Genomic DNA, 15,282 nt, shown 5'->3' on the forward strand with positions numbered 1-15,282 from the left:
AGAATAAAATTCTGGTGCACCTTCCACTACAACATTCTATCATTAAACTAGTTCCACTAAATAAAAGCCTTAAAAAAGAAAAAAGTAATGAAGTTATGTATCATGTTAAATTCTCTTTTTTAACTGCTGTCTGAATAGTTCACACATTCTAAAAATAGGTATCTATAAAAATCTAAGTAACAAACTGTCTTAAGTGATTAAAAGGATTACACAATAGCATAAAGAGAAAAACTTTGTTCTTTTGCTTTTAAATTCCAAAATGTTGCCATAGAAAGATAAAATTTTCAAGAAAAAGTATTTAACAAAGAGCTTTTAAAGCTTCAGTAAGCGAAACTGTAATTAGGTATCAGGTTAATCAGGTAGGGAAGTGTCAACAAGACTTACTCAGAAGTGTGCAGAACGCTTAATTTAGTGCTAACCCTGACAAATGGTATGGAATCATTCTTTCTCACCACAGTCCTTTTAACGGAAATGGCAGAATAATAAACTACATCATGAAGTAATTTCAAATGCTTTCTGCAGTTGAAAACGCACGCGCACTATGTGTGCTGGTAACACACACTCGGACACTGGGTTTTTCAAGGGGTGGGATCCAGGTAAACACTGTTTTCAGCCTTGGAGAACCGAAGCCGCCTCCCTCCACTGCCTTGATGGGGGTGCAAAAATCTCATGGAGAAAGTGTTCTTAGCTCAGAACTCCAGCACTGGACAGACTCGGAGACATCTCATCCGTCCACTTCTATCCTTGCAAGGGATTATGAAATGCAGAACCGAGTGAAAGGCTTACTGAAAACAATAATCAAAGTGTCCACAGAAAAAGCTTGATGGCCCTGCTTTTCTTCAAAACGGCAGGATTGAGGCTGCTTCCCCGGGGTCCAGATCCTGAGAGAAGCCCCCGCAGGGGAGGAAACCTCCCCAACCCGGGAGAAGCGGCCGCTGTGGGCTAGGTGGCTGTGGGCTAGGTGGCGGCTCTCTTCGGCTACTCCGCGGGCCGCGGGGGCACAAGTACCTGCGAGAGGGGCCGCCCACCCCTTGGGAGACGCTACCTCGCGCGCCGGCCACCCGGGCGCCCGCATCTAGGGCGGCGCGGGCTCCCCGCTCCGCCCGGACACCCGCTGTCGCCGCCGGGAGGCTCCTCCGGCTGTGCCCCGCGACCTGCAGGCGCCCGCGGGCAGGACTGCTGGTGCCCTTCCCACCCCGGGAGGATTTGAAAGCTTTGATTATCTAATTGCAGCTGACACTAAACCGATCTTCCTGCCTCTCAACATTCTTTCGTTGGTCACACCGTTTTCAATGCAGGACCCAGTTGCGGCAGCACGAGAGCCACTTTCCTTTCCGTCTGTGTTTTTGAAAGTCAGCCAAAAGCGAAAGGGCGCGCTGCCTATTGGTTGCACGCAGACAAACCGCTGCCTTTTCCATTCCTTTGTTTTCGGGTCCTCCTCTTTCCCGCTCTTCCCCCGGAACGTCTGGCATACCAACACTAGCTATAATTTTCTAAATGAGCCCCATATGTAAATTGGCACATGTCCAGCTTCTTAATTACTTTCCTGCTTCTATCTACAAAAGATCTAAGTAGCGAACACAACCCATAGTAATCAAAGCCTCTGTTTATAAATGTACAAAGCAGCCTCCAAAACAATAGATTGCCTTTAGCACGGCCAGAAAAAGTTTTTTAAAAAGATAAAAAAGCTCACAAGTGTTTCAAGATGGAGTTACACTGCAGATAGGCAAAAACACAGTCTGAACAGAAAATTCACATTTTCTCAGAAGTTTCATAGGGTGAATCAGTGCATTTGTACACTACTCACACCTTACCAGGTAACATTTGTTGCTAATTGACGGATGGGAGCTCCCCTCCAGAATCAATACAGGAACTTAAAATCTACTTCTGTTTGCATTATTTTATTAGGCGGCCAATGTTTTATTTCAGGACAAACCGTTGTTATTTAAAGAGAGCACCTGGATCCAGGGCTCCGCTTGGGCTGTCTGTCTCAAAGGGCCCCCTCCACCCACCTGTGAGGGGTGATTAAGTCTCTGGATGCCCCAGTGATGGGGGATGGGCTGAACCCCGCCCCACTGTACTTGTGCTGCCTAACTGGGTCTCCACCCTTTGGAGCTGCCCCAGTCCATGAGGCCTCCTGGGGTGTCAGACCAGAATTTCTCTAACTGAAATGCTCCCAGGCCCTCTTCCTCACAAGGCTCTTTGCAGGGCTCCCCTCAGTTCCTTTCCAGTCCACACAGATGTTTCAAGGCCTCTTTTTCCCTGGCTACTCTGGGCATGCCTGTTTGAGAGCCATGTTTCCACAAGGGATGTGACCCCAGGAGTTAATCTAAATGTGGAGTCAGAGCATCAACGATTAACAGGAACTGTCCACCTGAAAATGTCTTTTTATGAACTGGAAGCCCAATATAAAGAATCTGTGCTTAAACTTACTTAAACTTGTTGAAGGGCTTCCCTTCAGCATTTGCATTATTGAACGTTGTAAGTAAAGTGGCCAGGAATTAGCTGTGCGTGCTAGAATGGAAGACCTGGCTCCCTCAGGACACGTGATAGTGCTGGCGTAAATAATGCTACAAAAACTACAACACCAATGGCGTCTCTCCAACGGTGCCCTGGGCTGACGTGGAGATGGCATGAAGCTAACACAAAGAGGGGCCAGTAGAACCCGAGATCTGGTTAAAAAAGAAAATGGAGAGCAATTTATTCTTTTTATTTTTTTAAAAAAAGTTTTTTTTGGAAGTGGACCATTCTTAGAGTCTTTACTAAATTTATTACACCATTGCTTCTGTTTTACATTTTGGTTTTTGGGCCATGAGGCATGCAGGACCTCAGGTCCTCGAGCAGGGGTTGAATCCACACCCCCTGCACCAGAAGGTGAAGTCCTAACCACCAGAAACCAGGGATGCCCCTGGAGGGAGCTTCAGACTGCTGCCTCTGGTGACCTGCAAGCCTTGAATCCACACCCCCTGCACCAGAAGGTGAAGTCCTAACCACCAGAAACCAGGGATGCCCTGGAAGGCGCTTCAGACTGCTGCCTCTGGTGACCTGCAAGCCAGTCGAAGCTCAGCCTGTCCTCAAACACAGGTGGTTTTGTATCACCCTCACCCACGTTGGCCATGCGAAGTCAATGATGCCGCTGGCCACTTGTACCAGCTGCAGAGGCAACCGTCTATTTGGGTGTGTTTCCACCGCCTCTGTAGATCATGCCACCGAGGGCAAAGAACAACTTCTAACCATTAGGCTGGGAGTCAGTATATATTCTCATATACTCATATTCTCGGGAAAAACACAGAGAGTTCATGTGCTGGGCTGAAATAACTCCTAACTTTGCTTTTCTTAGCATTAGAAATGGTCTGCTGTTAAATTCTTAAGGATTAGTCACTACCTTACCCCCTGCTTGGGTAATTCAATCTCAGTTCTGTTGTGACAACCCACTCCAGTACTCTTGCCTGGAGAATCCCATGGAGGGAGGAGCCTGGTAGGCTACAGTCCATGGGGTCGCAAAGAGTCGGACACGACTGAGCGACTCCACTTTCTGTTGATCCGGCACTCATACTTTTACATTTAGTCTTAGAGGAATGCAATCATGAGTCAAACCATGTTAGTCATTTTAATGTGGACAGGCTACAGGAGTGAAGACCCTAAGACAAATGCAAATAAATACATGAAAATCTATGTATTACTTTAAAGAAGTTATAAGAGCTTTTACTTCAAGCAGTATCTAGAAAAGTTTCAATGTGGTAAGAAAATGTGGAACCCATTAACAGAATTTCAACTGGATATGAATGAATTCATTAAGTAACTTGCCCCACAAGAAAGAAAAGTTTATGAAGATTTTGTGAGTTGTTTTTGAGTTGCGGCTCTGTAATAGTGTTTCAAAGGTAGAAATAGATTTGCAGCATGTTTCAAAAGTCTCACAAGTTCCACATTCACAGCTAGCATCTGAATTTACTGAGCACTTACTACATGCAGGCCCTGTGCTGAGTATGAAGCAAACACCTCAGGTTTTCAATATAAGCTTCTTAAATCAAAACACCAAGCTATACAAGTCTGACTATACAATCTCTGTTAAGATGGGTCAGAAGACCATATTTCAGCATGGAGAGTAACCGTATATTTGACTATTAAACTGGTGGTAGTGAAGCAGATGGGATTCTAGTCAATGAATACATTTGATCATTGCTTCTCTTACTAGCTTTTTGCTGACAATCATCGACCTAAATCCTCTCTATTAGGAATTTAGCAGATGAAAGTCAAGACTATTTGAAGAGACATGGCGAAGTTGTCTAAAAATATTTTTTCCAAATAAAACCACAAAGTCATGGTTTTGAGAAATGGTGCTGCAAATACTTCAAAGTCATGTTGGAATTATTCCCCATATTAAAAGGCAGCACATGAAGGAAAAAAAAATTGTGACATGTTTCTTTTAAATTCTAATCTAATACAAGAAGCCTCTTTGCCTCTAATTACAGACCTGAATTTCACTACCATGCTAGAACCAGTGCCAATTGTTGAATTACTTGAAACAGAAAGATTTAAGAAAATAACGGAGAATCATGGCAGTTGAACACGTGGACTTTGCTCTCTTCCAAAAATTTCCCTTAAGCTCCAGTAAATAAAATTTTTTTACAGTGCTAATCCATGAGATCAAGCGGAGGGGAACAGGAGACAGGAGAGGAGAGGAGAGATGCTGACATTCTGAGGCGACCCCATGGACTATACCGAACACGGAATTCTCCAGGCCAGGATACTGGAGAGGGTAGCCTTTCCCTTCTCCAGGGAAAGCAAATGAGCAAGTGGCCAGTTCTCCTGTGAGCCCAGAGAGTGCTGGCGTTGAACTGCAGGCCAGGACACCAACGAGCAGTGGGCAGCGCAGAGCCCCGGACCCCTTGGGGGCGGAGCAGGCAGCACTGCCTCGGGGTGCTCAAACACATCAGGTAGAAACAGCTACTCCCCATAAAATGCTATTACCTCCCTGCACAGAAAGCATGTGTGCAGTACGAGATGTCCTGATTACCTGGAAGAAAAGGGTTTCACTATCAGTTTTCACTGCAGGGCTCTAAAGCACCTGCTGTGATGGATGTATACAGCCTGAACGAAGATCTTTAGTTTCTGGTGAGCAACAGGGTTAGCTGAGGTAGCTAAAGTGAAAGAAAGTGAAAGTCGCTCAAAAGTGAAAGAAAGTGCAAGTCGCTCAGTCATGTCCGACTCTTTGCGACCCCATGGACTATACAGAACATGGAATTCTCCAGGCCAGGATACTGGAGAGGGTAGCCTTTCCCTTCTCCAGGGGATCTTCCCAACCCAGAGATTGAACCCAGGTCTCCCGAATTGCAGGCGGATTCTTTACTAGCTGAGCCACAAGGGAAATAGCTAATGCCATCTGCAAATACACGAGAAACAAAATAAATAAGTAGGGGAAATAGAAGTAAACCTTAAAATCGAATTGAAGCGAATGTATCTATCATCAAGCTGGCTTTGCTAAGTGTACAGTAAACATGTCCATGTTTATTACTGAGCAGCAAAGGTGAAAATAGCAAACCAGTTCTCAGGTAGAAAGAGCGCTCTGGTTCTGGGTGGTTTACCTGGCTGGGGCTTGCTGGGGTGCGGCTGTGCTCCGGCTCCAGGCAGCGGGGGCGGGCTCAGCCCTGCAGGCCCAGCACCCTGGGTGGGGCTCACGCTGGTCAGGGCCCCCGCGGGCAGTGGCTGACCTCTCTTTAACAGCTGCTTCTGTTCTTGCTGGCGGAAGCGTGGAGGCACCTCGCGAGGCAGGTAACGGGCTGCAGCTGGCTGCTGGCCGCTGGCAGATGCACGTTTGCCATTGCTGCCGCTGGAGAGGGTGCTGGTGGAAGTACTGGTACTGGTGCCGGCAGGTTGGGGCTGGCTTGAACAGGTCTTGGTAGGTTCTGGCACTAGAAGAACAGAAAGAAAAGACCCCGACTCCTTAGTATTATCACCGCCTTCAACCCAATCCAAACCAAAGAAAACAGAACACAAAACCGAGGAATGACAACGTAGAGCTTTGGCAGTGAACCGCACCAAAGTCAGGAGTTCCAGGCTGCAGACCCACTTTTCCTATAAATGAACCTGGATCCTGGGCTGTAGCCCGTGGCCAGTTCCCTCACCTGAAAGGCAGGCCATCAGGCTGGTCAGAGCCGCAGGTCTCCAGCATGAGCGGGAGCCAGGTTAAAGGCCCAACTCCTGGGCCCCAACCGGGAATTCACTTGGTTGGAAGGGAGGGGAAGCTGCCAGTCTGCATTTCTGTTAAGTTCTCAGGAGAGGCTGGTGCCCTGGGCCCTGGGCCCACACTTTTGAGAACCACTGCTCTCGGTCAGTATTTCTCAAAATTAAGAGATCATCAGATGTCCATGAATTTTTATGTAAATCTGTTTTAATTCTGAATAAAATTATATATATATATGTAACATTATAAAATTATTACCCCTTGCAATCAGCCTGTATTTCTCATCGCCCCAGTGAGTTCCACCGTCCATCCTGTGACCCCACTGTACACAGCATCCAAGGGCCTCTGCCCATGATTCTTCTGTTGCCCTGCACGGCAAACCCTCAATTCTGGATGAAGCCACTGTCCACTCTCTCCACCCTGGCTTGGACTGCTGTGCAGTCTGAAATCACTGAGAACTCCTGGGCCCTAACCTCAGGGCACCCTCAGTGCTTCCTGACCAGCCTACGATTTCCTGGGTCTGCCTGGCTCTACTACTGCTGTCGATGACTCACTGAACAACCTTCCGCTCTCAGGCGATAATGCCTTTATCTCCCGACCCCAGAAGATAAACTTGACCTTATTCTCCAGAGAAATAAAGGCCAGCGGGCCGAAGCTGCAGGTGTCAGCTCCTACAGTACACACCACGCTGCCGTCCATCCCACACTTCTGTTACTCTCCCCCCAGGCTGGCACTCTACTTCCCCGACTGCAAGACTCACATTTCTTCACGTGTTAAAATCACTTCACCAGCACATGTCTTACCATCAATAGCATGTCCCTTTCTGGGCGGCACATGAAATACTGGGGCATCTCACAGTCTGTGGTGTCAGGACATACAGATGACTCCCTCCACAGCTCTGGGTCCTGTCTCAAGGACTGCGTGTCTTCAAACCATGACACTCTCCAGAGTGGACAGAAAGGCCCAAAGCTGAAGACTGGGTCTTCCATTAATTCTTTGTTTTACAAATATTTATATTTTTTCTTCCAGGCAGACAGTAAAGAATCTGCCTGCAATGCAGGAAATCCAGGTTAAATCCCTGGGTCGGGAAGATCCCCTGGGGTAGAGAATGGCAACCCTCTCCGGTATTCTTGTCTGGAAAATTCCATGGACAAAGGAGCCTGGCAGGCCACAATCCATGGGGTCGCAAAGAATGGGACACAACTGAGCAACTAACACACACAGACACTTTTTTTTCTTCCAGAGATTAGTAGATGGACACCGCTGAGTGCACAGGAGAAGAGAAATCCGGCCCCCATGTTCACGTGTGGAGTAGAGGAGAGAACATTTCCAGCCAGTAACCTGCCCAGGGATGCGGCCGCCCTGCCACCAGCTCCTCCTGGTCGGCACGTGAACAGGCCCACACCGCTGCTCTCCCCGAGAGCGGCGCTCCTGCTCGCCTCAACCCCACATCCCCCGCCAGCACCTCCAACGGGTCCCCTCTCCTCCTGCACACTTCCTGAAGTCCTGCTTCCTCACCTGCCCTGGGCCTCTCATCCAGCTCCTCTCCCTCCTTGATGCTGAAACCCTACGGCCCCTGAGCTTTCTCTGCTTGCCCCTCGGTTGTGTATCGGCGGTGACCACTCTGACCCCCTGAGCCTCTCTTCTTCGGCCTTCACGACGCTGGAAGTCCATTCTCAGAGTTCCTCTGACCTCTGCAGCCACTCTTTCTTGCTCCCAGTGACAGGCTGCTTCCTCCTTCTCTGAAGTTCCGCTGCAAACTCTCATCCTGGGTCATCTATCTACTCCCGCTTCATTCATCAATCCTGTGGTGATGGTCTAAGCCCTTGAGGGCCATTGGATATCAATATCGATATGGACATCAATGGGCACTTCAAAGTCAGCATGTCCCAAACACTCATCAGCTTTCTCACCTTGGCAGTGTTTTAGGGGTTCTTCCTGACTCAGGGATCGAACCTGCATCTCTTGCTTTGCAGGCAGATTCTTTACCGTCTGAGCAACAAAATAATGCATAAAGCAGTTGATCATATCTCAAGATTCAACAAAACATGGTAATTCCTAGTCATTCTTTAAATATCAGATTAAATGTTACTTCCCTTGAGAACCTTCCCTGACTCAGCCAGGGCAATCTAGGTGCTTCCAGAACATTCATAGTTCCCTGTATTTGCCACAGCATTTGGCATGGTATATTGCTTAGATGAACATCCATTATATAAATATATATATATATTTTTTCTTTTTTAAAGAAAGTGATAAAATCTATTATAGGGTGATTTTAAATGTAAAGGGGACCTTCAAATATATTTTCAAATATATTTTTTCCTGACATTGGCTTTTAGCTAATTAAGATGGCAGCAGTACCTAAGTATTTACCCAAATGAATGAAAAGTTTATGTCTGCACACAAAAACCTCTACAGGAATGTTTATAGCAGTTTTATTCATAATGGCCCCAAACTGGAAGCAACCAAGATATTCTTCTATAGGTGAGCAGATAAAACAGACTGTGGTGTATCCATACAATGGACTGTTCGTGTTAAAAAGAAATGAGCTCTCAATCCATGAAAAAAGAAATGGAGGAACATTAAATGCATATTATCAGGTAAAAGAAGCCAGTCTGGAAAGGCCACATGCTCTGATTCCTACCATAGAACGTTCTGGGAAAAGGCAAAACTACAGAGACCATAAGGGCTTCTTCAGTGGTTGAGAGGGGCCTGGGGCGGGGGGAGGGATGCGCAGGCCGGGTACGGGAGTCACCTGGGGGTAGGGAATGGCACGGTGGTCCTGTAAGAGTGGGCACGTGGTGCGATGGCAGTGGGTGACAGGGAGTAATAGCGGGATTCTGTAACAGTGGACACACAACATTAGGCATTTGAAAACCCATCAAACTGTACACACAGAGGGTGAACTCACAGGTAAACTGTGGACTTTAGTTAATAATAACTATCAATACTGGCTCAACAGCTGTAACAAAGGCCTGACACCAAGGCAAGATATCAAGCACGGGGAAATGGAGAGTGGGTTGGGGGTGGAGAGATGGAACATGTGGGAACTCTTTATTTTCTGCTCAGTCTCTCCGTAAACCTAAAACTGCTCTTAAAAAAAAGAAAATAGAGTCTATTAGTTAAAAAGACAAAAAAAAAAAAACAGAGAGAGAGAGTTCTACCTGCCCTTGTTACAAGACCCCATTTCTCTTTTGTCATAACAGACACTGGCTGGCCAGCTACTACCAAAGTCAAGGTGCTTCCACCTGCCATCCATCTCGTCTGTTCAAAGGCTGGAAACAAAGAAAACCTACCCAAACACAAAACCTGGAGGAAACAACTGGCAAGGACTCAAAAGCAGCAGGAACCTAAGGACCCACCCCGTCCTCCCCTCGCCCATACAGAGCCCGTGAGGCCCAAGTCTGCACTGCCCATATTAATGTGGCAGCCACTAACCACGTGGCCGCTGAGCACGTGATGTGAGAACCGAGATGTGCTGGTGGTAGACTCACATGCATTTCAAAGAGTCAGTGCACAAAAATCTCATTCATTTTTATCTTGATCTCGCATTGAAATGATAAAAATTTTTTAAATATGTTGAATTAAAAATATTAAGTAATCTCACCTATTTGTTTTTAAATCTTAAAATGTTGCTACTACTATCGGGCAACTAACAATCTCAACTGATTGAGAATCTTAAATTCTGGATCTGTTCTTATAATACAGATAAATCAAACGGTCAGGTTTTGACTAGCCACGCATGCTCTTCAGAGCCAAATTTCTCCATCTATCACTCCCCAAAGACGTACGGCTAGGGTGTCGAAGCAATCCTGATGTTCCTCTTCTCAAACGGGCCCAGATCTAAGGGTCCACAGACCAGTCCACCCTACACATCACTATTTTCACAGTAGAACGCATTAAGGCAAGGGGAATTGTAGCTTGATTTATATGGATCGGCAACAAATGATTTGTCTTATTTAGGAAAAAAAAATTAGAGCGGCAGCCAGTGAGTAACTGTATAGCAAACAAAGAACTTCCAGCAAGCTCAATGTTACGTGAGGGTGACACCTGCTGGTGAAAAAGCAGGGCGTTAAATCCTTATATAAGACAGCAAGTCCTTTCAACAAATTTTCTTTCCAAGAAAGAGTTTTCTGCTTTTGGGTAAAAATCTCAGAGGATAATGTCACACCAGAGTCCAAACAGTTTACAAATTGCTACGACTGCTTTTCCAAGACAACCGCCACTGTACGGGCAGGAAGTTCAGACTGTCCCTTGAGGGCCCTGGGGACTAAGCTTTGGCACTACACTCTGCCATCTCTAGGAGACCAAGACAGAAGGCACTGCCCTGCTGACCCAGCCTGCTTAACTTTTATTCCACTCTGAACTCCCCAGTCCTGTCTTCTGCTTCTCTAGTCATTTTCCACGGCCTGAGCCGCCAGTACTGCCATCTGGACCCCCACCCCCACCCAGGCCCCCCGGGCTTCCTTTCACTATGCTATCCACACCTCTGAATCATCCCAAACTTCAGTGTGGTTTCCAGACTGCCTAAAGTTGCAGGCTCAGAAAGCTGACGGGTTCTGTTCCTACTTAAGCAATTCAAAGCCAAGCTCCTGCTGCTGCTAACGTGCCTCTTGTAATCTACCAGTCTGCCCAAAGCCCCCTTACCCTGTTTCAAGCTTTCCCTGCATTTTCCAAATCCTTCTCTCAGTTTCCTACTGGGACTCTAGGTACTGAGACCAAAGCTACTCATCCATTTACACACACGAAGGCTTTCCAGAGCCCAGCTCCATGTGCTGGGACCTTCCAGTGGACACAAATGTGGACTCCCACCTCCCCAGGCCCTTTGCTCACATCTTAGCAGGGGGAGACGACTGATGAACAAGATGCCTATTAAGCCAAGTGGTCACCAGAAGGTGCTAAGTGCTGTGGAAAACGAGGAAAGCCAGGCAGGGTACATGGGGCTAAAGCTGACTTTCCTCCTGCTGTCTGCCACCAGCGTCACCCCCACAGGTGTCACTATCCTCATTTATCCTCTCTAAATTTACTTATTTAGGAAATATTTAATGAGTGCCTATTTTGCACTCCTAGGCACTGAAATATTTAATGAGTGCCTATTTGCACTCCTAGGCACTGAGTGCACTGAGGAAAATATTTAATGAGTGCCTATTTTGCTGAGTGCACTGAGTGCACTGAGGAAAATATTTAATGAGTGCCTATTTGCACTCCTAGGCACTGAAATATTTAATGAGTGCCTATTTGCACTCCTAGGCACTGAGTGCACTGAGGAAAACAGATATAGTTCCTGTAAGATACTAACTTAAAAATGATTCCACAAGTAAACAGTTACAAGCTGCCACACGCATGATAAACATGTGGGACAAAAGAACCTCACTGGGGTTAGGGACTCAGAGAAAGCTCCGCTGAGGAAGTGACCGCTAAGCCGGGCCAGCGGAGCTTGTCTGCAAGCTCATTCCCAACCAGCCTGGACCGGGCATGGGAAGATCTTGAAATGGGAAAATGCTTCCGTGCCTTGAAGGCCTGAGACAAGGCTGGTGAGGCTGGAGTTCAGCGCTCAGGGGAGGGCTCCTGGATGCCAGGCTGGAGAGGCAGGTGGAGTCTTTGTAGACATTCTGGATCCCATTGCTTGGCCACTGGCCGGAAGAGCACTCAGGGGCAGCCTGGTGGAGGGTGACCCTGTGGTCCTCGCTTCAGGGCACAGACAAGCCTGGAGCCTCCGGTTTCGGGCAGAAGTTCTCCGAGGACAGGCTCCTCTGATTACAAACTCATGGAGAGTCCAGGATGCTGTGACTGCAACTGGTTGTTTAAACTCCACAAGCAGGTGACCTTGATCAAGAACGGACTGTACAGGCCCGAGAGCCAGGAGTTGTGAGCTAATGAACAGCCATCCTGGCATTTTAAAAGCCTTACAAGAGCCCCCCACCGACCAGCACACCAACCACAGGCCAGCAGGGGCCAGTCCACAGCTGCAAGGATCCAGCAGCGACCTGACTGCCCTCTGTCCATCGTCCCAGCTCCAAGTGTGAGCACCGCCCTGGAGATGGTGGAGGCTTTTGCACGGGGTCCCGGTTCCCAATCACTGTCTCAGTGGCAGCTTCCTGATGGCTGGGCTGCAGCAGTGGCACAGTGCTCTTGAAGTCAGTGAGGCCTGCAGGGCCGCCTGCCTTTTCCCCTGGGAGCAGCTCTTCTGGAGGGCCCTCTGGGGAGTCATACCTGCCTCCCAGCCTAGGGCAGTCCCTCCAACGACTGTATAAGCACCCAATTCTCTGCACCTAAACTCATTTCTCCTTGATATAGCTAGAGTGGTTTCTATATCCTTCAATTCAGCTTTGGAGAAGAGCACAATCCACTCCCTCGCCCCCGGCAAGCAGTACATTTAAATCTTTCACTCACCTAGACAGCATCACAGTATATGCTATGAGCTAGATATTCAACAACTGTTCCCTTCTAACAGCATTTCCTATAATGGGACTTACCTACATATACCTGGATTAAAGTCTCACAGGCTACCTCCATTAGTCCAAGGTACACTGACAAGCAGTCATGCAATGGATTAGAGAGGTATATTTTAAAAGTAAGCTTTTATAGGTAAATGTTGACTAGAGGGACCTTTTAACCTACATGTTTCAACACGTCTTGCTTCTGAAATTTGGATGCATCTTACTACTGGTGTATAAACTTAATATAGTTTCCTCATTCACCTGCCAACTCCATCAATAAGACAGTATTAAATCCATGGTATGCCATATATATATATATATATATATATATATATCCCACCTCCACCACCCCCCCCACCCCGCCACCACGCTGCTCGACTTATGGGATCTTAGTTCTCTAGTGAGGGACTGAACCGGCACCCGAGGTAGTGAAGGCTTGGAGTCCTAATCACTGGACTGCCAGGGAATTTCCATTATGTTCTACCTATAATTGATGGTATCTTAGTACTTAAGACAGTAAGTTTTTGTACGATAAAGCAAAGAATTTCTCTTATGCACAGACACCACACAATGACAAGAAACGGAAAAATATTTTAAAACCTTGCATTAATTTCAGCCATTTCGGAATATATACTCAAACATTCAGGGTTTTAAATTTAGTGAAATACGTATGTTAACTATTTGCAAACGGGACTATGAAAGAGAACTATTCTCCCGTGCTGAAACAGTCAGAGATTCCAGGGAATATTTTCATTACTACAGTCACTTCTGCAATCGACACAGCAACAAACACTGCAGGGAGAAGTTCCCTGAGAACAATGAGATGCGAGCTGAAGACAGCGAGAGCAACGAGGGTCCATCTGCTGTTGTTTGTCGCAGTCCCAGTGGGATACAGAGCAGAGGCCTTCTGTTTGTTCTGTTGATGGCTTCTGGCTGATCTGTCACTATGGCAACTTTTAGAGCCCAACTCAAAATGAGCACAAACTCATTAGCTACTAACTACATTAACTTAGTGTCTGCTGCTAATGAGAAATGCTGTTCAGAGATATTTTCTATTCTAATGTATTACAATTACCTCTCTAAAAGGTATTAAATTGAATTAAATGCTACTCATAATATATCACACTGGATAATACAAATGGTACAGCAGAATTACTTTAATAATGACTATTAACAATAAGAATCATTTCATTAAAAGGTCACCATGTTTTGGTCCTTGGATTCTTCCACTCTGAGAAAATGTAATATCAGTCATACAGGCAAACATTTCTAGGTTCTTTTAAACACTGGCCAGCTGATTCAGAAAATCAAAATAGAAAACTTTGATAATAGCCTGTTAAAGCCAAGCAGCCAATACAGCAATTGCCACATATTGGCTTTTAATTAATTAATTTTGGCTGTGCTGGGTCTTCGTTGCTGTGCAGGGTCTCTATTTGTGGCGAGCAGTGGGATACACTCTAGGTGCGGTGTGCGGGCTTCTCATTACCGTGGCTTTTCTTGTTGCGGAGCACAGGCTCTAGGCACTCAGGCTGGAGGGCACAGGCTCAGCAGCTGCGGTGCGCAGGGTGAGCTGCCCCGAGGCATGTGGACTCTTCTCAGATCAGGGGTGGAACCTGTTTCCCCTGCACTGGCAGGCGGATTCTCAACCACTGGACTACCAGGGAAGCCCTGGCTTTTCTATAACCTCAATACGGACCATCGCTTGAAACACTTCTCAAAGAGGCGACACACAGGACAGACGCGAAGGGTAAAGAAGTCTGGGGAGTGTGCAAGTCCAAGTCTGACCTCTCTCTCCGTGTGGAATCATCCCAAGCAGAACAAGCTCTAGGAGCAAACAGTGAATCTGAGATCGCATAAAACAGAGGCTTCCACGGGATTATGTCTCACCTGTGTTCTCCCAGGACGTGCATATTGCCTTGTGCGAGAGGGTTGCGTGCATGTGTGTTAATAAGTAAATTGTGGGAATGAATTTATTCACACAACAGAAACAGACTCACAGACATAGCAAACAAACTTATGGCTACCAAAGAGGAAAGGGGCAGAGGGGGAGATAAATTAGGAGTTTGGGATTAGCAGATGCAAACTACTACACATAAAACAGATAAATAACAGGGCCCTGCTGGATAGCACAGGGAACTATATTCAGTATCTTGTAATAACCTATAAAGGACAATCATCTGAAAAAGGAAAAAAAACATGTATAACTCAACCACTTTGCTGTACACTTGAAACACTAGATCAACTCTTCTTCAATAAGATAAATAAATCGTGGAATAGCACTAATCTCGAGTTGCTTTTCTCCCTCCAAGTGCAGAATCCTGCAACCTGCCAGAAGAGGGAGCCCCAGTTAACGACTCCAACACGTAGTCAGAGAAGGCAGGGGGGCGGAAGGAAAACCCGACCACACTGACTACTCATTTTGAGAAGCCTCCAGACTGCTCTCACGTCCTGGTCCTCACCGACCACTTTGGTCCCCATCCACCACCTCTCCTCCCCTTGCTGATGGCTCTTAGGCCCTGAGGCCTTCAGTCTGTTTGGGGTCCAGCCAGCCTCTGTGAGAACGCTGATCCCTCTGTACGGGGGAGCCCTCTGCCCTTTCTTTCCTGTCTCGGGCCTAGGTTCCCAGTCATCCTTCGGATCTCACTGAAGCAGCACTCA

At 46.9% G+C, this 15,282-nt stretch overlaps 2 protein-coding genes across 6 annotated transcripts in view; one reads left to right on the forward strand and one right to left on the reverse strand.

Moving 5' to 3' along the window:
* The window catches only part of TNRC6C (trinucleotide repeat containing 6C), a 75,992-nt gene that overhangs the window by 47,547 nt on the left and 13,163 nt on the right, over positions 1–15,282 (reverse strand). For all 5 annotated transcript variants that reach the window (XM_027518423.1, XM_027518422.1, XM_027518420.1 and 2 more), the window contains exon 3: positions 5,586–5,912. The gene's annotated coding sequence lies outside the window, so the exon portion shown is untranslated. The remainder of the gene's footprint in view (positions 1–5,585; positions 5,913–15,282) is intronic.
* Positions 11,050–15,282, forward strand: part of LOC113878344 (5E5 antigen-like) — a 59,627-nt gene continuing 55,394 nt past the window's right edge. The window contains exon 1 of the mRNA XM_027519360.1: positions 11,050–11,176. Within this exon, the coding sequence (XP_027375161.1) occupies positions 11,050–11,176 (127 nt within the window). The remainder of the gene's footprint in view (positions 11,177–15,282) is intronic.

The sequence above is a fragment of the Bos indicus x Bos taurus genome, chromosome 19, assembly GCF_003369695.1.
Source record: "Bos indicus x Bos taurus breed Angus x Brahman F1 hybrid chromosome 19, Bos_hybrid_MaternalHap_v2.0, whole genome shotgun sequence".
In the NCBI taxonomy this organism is placed as follows: domain Eukaryota; kingdom Metazoa; phylum Chordata; class Mammalia; order Artiodactyla; family Bovidae; genus Bos; species Bos indicus x Bos taurus.